General features: G+C 42.0%; 1 protein-coding gene across 2 annotated transcripts in view; it reads left to right on the forward strand.

Annotated features, from left to right (window-relative positions):
* rap1gds1 (RAP1, GTP-GDP dissociation stimulator 1) overlaps window positions 1–8,895 on the forward strand; it is a 39,449-nt gene that overhangs the window by 6,127 nt on the left and 24,427 nt on the right. For both annotated transcript variants that reach the window (XM_017427054.3, XM_017427055.3), the window contains exons 3-4: window positions 2,945–3,067; window positions 5,200–5,325. In XM_017427054.3, coding sequence (XP_017282543.1) covers window positions 2,945–3,067; window positions 5,200–5,325 — 249 coding nt within the window. The remainder of the gene's footprint in view (window positions 1–2,944; window positions 3,068–5,199; window positions 5,326–8,895) is intronic.

Here is an 8,895-nt window from a genome sequence, read left to right on the forward strand (position 1 = left end):
GGGGGGGGGGGGGGGATCAATATTTCCACAGTTTTTGCACACCAACCTGTGCTCATTTCAACTCATTTTGCAGCACTGATAATAACGGCATTGTCTGTGGTTGATACAATACGTGTCTTGATACACTACTAATGATCCAATTCATTAAAGCTCTACAGATTTTTTATTTTTTTTTGCCAATATGTATTTTTCATTTGCTTACCTTAAATCAGTGGTGTCCAGTCCTGCTCCTGGTGGGCCACTACCCTGCATGTTTTCATTGGTTTCCCTGCTTCATCATTTAAATCAGGTGTGTCACAGCAGAGAAACAACTGAAACATGCTGGACACCACCTCCTTAAATAAAAGTATATCTAACAACCCTTTAATCATAATGTCCATAAATGGTACAATCTCTTCTTGTGTCTTTGTCCCCAGTTTCCAGAGCTTACAGTAGTGCAGAAACTTGTCATTTTGAGTGAGTAGGCCGAATGATCTGTGATGAATTTATTTGTCCTCCAACACCTCAAACAAGAAGTTTTCCATCTTCTGTTGAAAGCCCTATAATGAATGCATTTCTACTGCAGAAACAAGGGTGGTCTTTGGGGGGGTCCTACTTTACCACCTCCATTTCCACTGCAAAGGACGGAGGCAGCTCCCTCGGTGTGTCTCCTGCCTGAGCAGCTGCAACACTTTGAACAGCTGAGGAGAAGCAGCACACATCAGTGACTTCATTTGATCTTTTCTATCCTGGAGCTCAGACCGCTGTGGGTGGGTGGGGTGGGGAATAAAGGGCTTAAACCTCAGGGTAAATAATTCCCAGTGTAATTAACACCAGGGCAAAAAAGGCTCTGGGTCCCATAATGATGAAAACCCAGCCTATGAAAGGCAGAATTTACAGTAAAACAGGGAATGTTGCAGAATTTGTTAACATGTGGATGCAATTTTAGGAATCTGGGGTTTTTCCCTCAACAAGCTGTGTTTTTCACACTTTGCATCGATTGTCACACTGAGCAAGAGACTGTGTTTTGGCTTCTGCAGCCTCCTGTGTGTGTGTGTGTGTGTGTGTGTTCGCAGGCAGGTAATAGTTCGCCCCCGTTACCATGGAGCTGACTAAGTGAAATCTTGCTTCCGAGTTTACACCGCTGCTTGCAGACTCTTGATGTAAAAAATGAAAATGAATCTGACTTTCTCTGCGCAAACACGTAATAAACCCATACATGAGGACGTTGTCCCAGAACTGCCATTTTCTTTCACAGCTGTTCCACCAATACAGCTGCAGTGTGCACGTGTGTGTCCGTGAGTCGGGACAGATCCGTTAATCTTCATGTCCCAACATCAGAAAGGAACTGTGTGCAGAAAACGATTTCACTGTGAGATCTCATCGCGAGCAGGGTGTCAGTGTTTGGCAGACAGCTGACTAATACGTAAAGCTCCCATGAGCAGCTGAGCGGATCTTCCCTTGCTTCCCGTGCTGCTATCAAACGGGAGCGGTTAGTATTCCTGTCTTCCCAAAAACAACTCCGCACCAGACAGGCCAACCTTTTCACGTTCATCCTCTGTCCTGTTTTTGGCTCAGTGATGCCTGTACGTCCCTGAAACCCTGATAAAATGCATCTCTCTCCAATGACTGCATGGAAGTTTGTATTCATTCAACCCTAAATGTATTTTTTTTATGTTAAATACTGCAGCTCTAAATCAGGGCAGTATGGAAAACACAGTGAGCTTACTGAGGGATATATTCACTGAGCAGGGTGAATAATTGTCTGAAATTCAGATTTACTGCCTGTAGGGAGGGACCGGTTCTGCAGCTGAGCTTCCAGAACGGCTCATCTCCGAACAGAACCGACAGAATCAGCTCATAGGTGGAACGATATGTTCAGCTCCTGAGTTCAGCACACAATCCTGGCTTCACGACAACAAGACTACATTTTAACGCTATTTTAAAAGATGAAACATGCGACCCATGCTGGCAAAATGAATCGTAATGAGGAATTTTTCAATATTGAGTTATAATTTCAAACTCAAAACTCAAAAGCTTCAAAATGAGACATAGTTTGGTTGAAATTTGGCGATTTATCTTCTATCTTCTGGCGTCAATCTAGTTTAGTTTAAGAGAGCAGCGGTTTGAAAAGTCTATTTTTTTTCTGCTTTGGAGTGACGTCATCAGATATACCAGCCGAATATTTAAAAAGGGGAACACCCAAGCTTCACAATGATGCCAAACGTTATAGGAAGGGATTTCCCTGAGCTATGGCAGCCTGCAAGAGAAAAATGGTCAATTCCAAAGGAAAAGAAAACGATTCGAATTAAAAGGATTATTTTTGAAGACATACCTGTTAGAACGCTTTGTTTTAAAGGATCATTTGCTTTTTTAGTTACAGGGATCACTAGATGGTCTCCTTATGGATGCATTTTTACTTAAATCTCAATTATGGCAAAAAAAATAATAATTTTTTGAGCCTGAGCTCATTCCGTTTCATTTTCCCAGCACAGAGCACATGTATGTTGGAAGAAAAAGACACATTTTAAGTACTTTTAGACGTTTTGCTACTAACACAACTCCTGTTCGGTTTCACGAGTCTCTTCGGACCTTAGGGTGGCGCTTCAACTAAACAGGACCTTCTAACTTTTCATTGAAGCTGTGTGACCTTTGAACTCAGGAGGAGTCCAACTCATTTTCAGAAGAGGCCAAAATTAAAACCCTGGTCAAAGGCCCACCTCGGTTATTATTTGTTACAATTAGAATAAAGAAAATTTTTCAGATCTCTTACGTAGGGTTTCAAAGGGCCAGAAACTTTCCATGGGAATTATGGAAATTTATTTGAATTAACTGGAAATTGGTGGCAATTTAAACAAACTTTAAAATATAAACATTTTGTTTTGTCAGAGACCTGTTGCCTCCAAGAACCGACTACAGATAAGTGGTAGAAGATGGATGAACATGTTCCTTTGTTTTTTTCCAGACACTGAGGCCAGTATGAAGATCCAGGAGATGGGCATCCTTCCCCTGCTCCCCACCCTGCTGAACCCCCAGTCTTCCTGCACCCCTAAAGTAGCCAACATCATAGCTGAGGTGGCCAAAACTGGTGAGTCCATCCAACCAAGAACACTCTCAACTCTCTGGTTATCACCTGCCGCCGAAAGACGTAGGTGGAGGGTGATGGTTTTGTGACTGTGCTCGTGTCTGTCTGTTAACAAGCTGTTATTCAAGATGGCCGCCACAGCCGACTGATCTTAAAAAACACAAAAATCGCTATAATTCAGTCAATTTTACAGTTATTGCACTAGATTTTGGTTTAGTAGTAGCTGACAGTCATTCACAACATGGACTCCAAGTGCTACTTATTCCGCAAGATTTTTGTTCGCCTGTTAGCAAAATATCTCACGATCCACTGGGCGAATTTTAATGAAACTTTCAGAAAGTAATCACTAGATGAGCATCTATATCAGATTAACTTTTGGAGTCCAATTCAAGATGGCCGCAACAACAAATCAACATTAGCAACACAAAAATGGCCGTAACTCAGTCAGTTGTCAGTTTGACACAAAAAAAACCAGCTACAACTCAGTCGTTTCTCAACATGAGAGGATTTTAGTTTAAAACTCTGACATAAAAGGTGGCGGGCGATATGCAGTCCTTCAAGGAATGCTAGGTTTTTCTTTCTTTTAATCTCTGTTTTTGATAACTCGTGGTCTCAAAAACAAATTATTTGGAGAAAATGGAGAAACCCGATTAGAAATGAGCGGTTTGATGGTTTTACTTGACTGGACAATTAATAGATACTCCGTCCTTACCGTGTCCATCAAACAAAAGTCTGTTCCCTGTTCTTACGGTCACACAAACCTCGGATAAATGCGGAATCGGAGGAGTAATTTCTCCGCAGTAAAAGCTTTTAAAGCAGAAATCAAAGGAGAGATGAATAGACCTTGAGCAAGGAAAGGTTATGGTAATGAAGGGGTTCTGAGTTTGCGAGAGCGCAGCTAATGATCACTTGCCAGCAGTTGGCCGAGGCTGGCAACAACCCGCTGGCATTTATCTGTCACCGCTTCCGGAAATGTCTGCAATCAGCCAAGTGACTGCTGGGCTGAAGACAGCTCCGTTTTTTTATTGTGTTGAGCTTGATTATTTAAAGCGGCACAGTGGAACATTTCATGTAAAAATGGGTTTTCTTTCAGAACATTTCTAGCTTTAGTTCCAAAACGCTCACAGTTTTCCTTGAAAGCTTGGTAGGGGTGATAGAAACGGGAGTCAGTTCCCAATGTTTACATTCAATTGGTGCACCTTTACTTATTCAGAGCAAAGGCTTGTGAGCAGATCTGCTTTGCTGTGACAGTCAGAGCGGTCGACTTTTTATTTACATGAAGGCAGTCTCATCCGATTTAAAATGATATTTTTGAGTATTTTTCTTGTTTTAATGTACTTTTTAAAAATGACCTTAAAAAACAAAAATGGCAACACATTTTGACACCATTAGATAAATCTTTTAAAGACAAATCCAACACAATCTGAATTTTTTTAAATCAGTCTACTGGTTACCAATTTATTGTCAAAAACCAAACATCAGAATGGGTCTAAATGAATCCAGTTCTTACACAGGCAGCAGTAAAAAGTCCTGAGTTTAACTTCCTGGAACTGAAGCTGAGGAATCGCTCTGATTGGCTGTAAAGTTTCAGATTATTCCTTCGTGGATAACACCTGAGCAAAACAGTCCAATGTACCAGCTCCCGCTCTGTTTGTCTGTCATAAAATGTTTTATTTCATTTGAGTTGAGAAATAAATGAATGAATTAGCCCGATCACTGCCTGACCCAGTTAGCTAAAGCGCTACTATGGTTCGTTTATTTAACGGATTAAGAACAAATAGAGGATGAACGGGTTGTGAGCGGACAGGTGGCCTTGTTAGATATACATAACAATAAATGACCATCAGTCCACCAGTTTTTTAAACCACTATAATCTCTGGAATCAAACGTTACAAACAAAATATTCTGCAGAAAAACGTCTTTAGAAAAAGCAGCTGAAATCTTTTTGTGCCGCTGTGTGATTTGGATTAGAACATGCTCAGGTTGTTTGATTGGGTTCTTCCTGAAGACTTAATGAAGCGTGTTGGGATGAAACGCCAACATATGAGTTAACGTTAACTTCATTGACCTTTCTGAACAAAGTTACAGTACATGCTGCTGATCTCCTCTCCACCACCGCCCCGCTCTCTCTCCAGAGTTCATGCGGAGTCCCTGCGTGGACGCCGGCCTCATCCCTCCTCTAGTTCAGCTGTTAAACTCCACCGACCAGGAGGTTTTACTGCAGACTGGCCGAGCGCTTGGCAACATCTGCTATGACAGCCGTAAGTAGGGCTTTAATTTACTTGGTGAATGCTGGGTCAGAAGTGTTCTTCTAGCTGAGATGGGTACTAAAAAGCATAAACAGTTTGTGAATGCTTAATGTGTTTATTGTGTCTGTTTTTTGTATGTTACTGGTGTGTTTAAATGTAAACAAATTTCTACATATGAACGAGTGAACGAGTGAACGAGTTAAACTTATTGACTCCTTATCCATGTGATATAACAAGTGCTGTCCCTCAACTCTCAGGTTTTACGTAGTAAGGCATTGACATAATCTGCTGTGTATCAGTTCTTAGAAATAGGTCGGTAAAGCTTCAGCTGAACACCACATGATACGTTGCACCGTGTCGTCACTCATTCAGCAAAAACCAAGCCAATGTGCATCAGCAGGCGGGGACAAAACCGAATTCACCTGCTTCTGTACCATTCAGGTGTGTTAACACAAAACCAAGGATGAAAGTCAATGACTGCTGCCTGAGAGAAGCCCGTCAATCTAGGAAGGGTCAAAGGTCATTTGCAAACTATTAGGAGTCCATCATTTTACAGAGAGAAAGATTATACACAAGTGGAAAAAAACATTTAAGACGGCTGCCAATCATCCCCAAAGTGGATGGTCCCAGCAAATTCACCTTAAGGTTAGACTGAGCAATGCTCAGAGAAATGACAAAAACCCAAGAGGTCCATCTCAGTCTCTGCAGGCCTCAGTTAGCAGGTTAAAGGTTAAAGGTCGAGTCGGGACAAGTGGAACAAGACTGAACAAGTATGGCTTGTTTGGAAAAGGAAAAATCTTCTTCTCACACAAAACAACATGGAAGCACAACTTAGGTTTGTTAAGTTTCATCTGAATGAACCACAAGATTCCTTTAACAATGTCCTTTAGAAACAATAGATCAAAGATGCTTACCCATAATGCACAGCAGCATTTTTGGCAAAAACTAAACACATCATATCAACACAAAGACTTCATATCCCCTATCAGCATGGTGGTGGAGGTCTGATGGTTTGGGCTCCTTGCAGTCGTTGAGTCGACCATGAACTCCTCTGTAGATCAAAGGATTCTGGAGTCAAATATGAGACCATCTATCTGACAGCTGAAGGTTGGACCAAACTGGGTCATAAAACAGAACAATGATCCCAAACACAGCAGCTGATCTACAACAGAACGGCTCAGAAAGACAAGAATTTTGTTCAGTCCTCAGTTTGATTGAAAGTCTGTGGCAGGACATAAATGAATGTCTTCAAACGTTAATGAACTGAATAAATGTTGTAAAGAAGAGTGGGCCATGTTGGTCAGAAAGAATTACTCCACTTTGTTCGCTTTAGTAGCTTTATTCCGCCATGCACAACTACAACTGAATCACCTCCACCGCCCCCACCCACGAGGTAAAAAGGACATCACAGTGCCCCCTAGTGGACTGGTGTACAATATAACCAAAAGAACTGTAACAGGCCAAATTTCCTCCACAACAATGAGACACACTGATAAAGCCATGAAGACTGTTACATTAGTTTATTGACGCTAACAAATCTTCTTTCAGCAGCTGAACCTTGGGGTGGTGTTAGCTTTTTCTTCTGCGTTTTGACTTTGTTTTGTTTTTGTTGTTCAACAGCGATACCGTCAATGTGTCATGTGGTGTTTTTATTTACTTTAGTCTAAAACTTGCAAAATGTTCACAAAAAACAGAAAAGTTTTGGAGAACAAAGAGAGAACCAGGCTATATTTCCTTTCTTTTGTTCTTTCGGTGGTTTTTCCCTGACCCTCCCTCGGATACAGTAGCTGATTAACATTAACTGCTCCAAGGAACCATTTTGGTTGAACTGCCCCTTTACAAAACTATGAGCTTTTTGTATATATAATCAACACGCAGCAAACTGAAGAAACTGCTCCAAGTCTAAAGAAAACACGGGGCTGTGAAAAGGGTTTTCGTCTTGATGGTAATGTTGCATCAAATCCATTTGTACGGAAATATACGAACCAAAAGCAAAAAGGGTCACAGTTGATCTGACAGTAATCTCGCTGAATATACGTTTACTCCATCTGCTCGAAGAAACGTTATGTCTGCTTTTGTAGAGTGACCTCGGAGACGGGCAGCAGAGATTAATCCTGATTTCCTGGCAGCTTTAGAGGCTTTAATCGCAGCTGTTGGTTTTGGTGCAGAGCTTCTTGTCGTGCTGAAAAGCTGCGTATCTGTGGAATCTGGTGACATTTGTTAGAGTGCAGGCTGGTGGGGTCTCAGCTGGCGGACCTGGGTTTATGATATACACACAGGGGCAGTGTGGACAAGCAGCTGCTTGCTACCTTAAGGCACAGAAAGTGTTTTTTTACTGTTCTCGTAATGAAGCACGTTAACAAAGACGAATGAGCAGAAATCACTGAAGAAAGATGCATTATTCATATGAAACTAATGAAACATGAAATAGGAAAAACAAATCCAATAAAGTCAGTTAAGGGGATGAATGTAATATTCAGTTTATGCCCATTTTACTCAGGTTGATTCTGATCAATTTACTTAACTGCCTGCTTTATTCACAAGCCCCCCCCCCCCGATCAGTTCTTTCCATCCTCGCATTTCTCTGACTGTTCATGACGTCTGTGAGTAATTTAGGTCCTTTTGTTGCTTTTACATAAAACCTAATGTCGAGTCAGCTTCATCGATGGCCTGAACAGAAGTGAAACATGAATATTCAGGCCCTGCAGGGTTTTGCCCTTTTTTTGTCGTCGCAGCAGCTCTTTCAGAAAATTACCCTCAAAGTTGCGATATTTTAACAAATAAATGTACAAATTTTAGTATGGTTGATCAAAAAAACAGAGTTGTTTTGATGTCAAAGTCCAGATGTAACGAAAAGTCAGTGAATCTGCAGAGGATGATTATCAGCTGATTTTGAGCATTTCTCTCTCTGTTGTGCATTTCTGTTGTCAGCTATTAATGGGCTAATGTCGCTCTGACAGCTTGTTTCTGAGTTAAGGTGACTCTTCCTCCCTCGCTCTTCCCTCTGTTTAAGAGGAGAACTCCCTTGACAGCCGCCATCACTTCTAGCCGGGTCGTAGCCCGGCTGACTGAAAAGGAACGCGCCCAAACGTTCACCATTCTTACAGTAGAAATGTTCTCGTCAAGCAGCAGTGTCACGTAACACTTCAGGAAATTGACTTGCACAGATTCCAGCGGTAATATCTGATGGTACCAGGGGTGGAAATTAGCACCCGCCACCCGCCAAATGCGGGTAAATATTTGAAGTGGCGGGTGAATTTGATCAACACACACGCCACTGTGGCGGGTTGGCAATTTGAACAGAAAAGGTATTATTTGTCCTGACATATAGGGGGCTGCAATGTGCTCGAGTTGCTGCTGTTACGTCGAGCCGCGTTCCCCCATCAGATACGGAGAGCGGGGTGTCAGCTTCACACAGCTCTCTCAGAGCTACGGTTCCCCTGTGTCTCTGTTCATGTTCAACGCTCGTAACCGCCGCGCTGTGCTCGCGCTGCAAGGGAACTACGGAGACCGTGAAAGGTCAAACAACTTGTTTTGGCGAAGTTAACCCACTGTTTTGCTAGCGTGATAGATAGACAGACA

The sequence above is a fragment of the Kryptolebias marmoratus genome, linkage group LG7, assembly GCF_001649575.2.
Source record: "Kryptolebias marmoratus isolate JLee-2015 linkage group LG7, ASM164957v2, whole genome shotgun sequence".
NCBI lineage: Eukaryota > Metazoa > Chordata > Actinopteri > Cyprinodontiformes > Rivulidae > Kryptolebias > Kryptolebias marmoratus.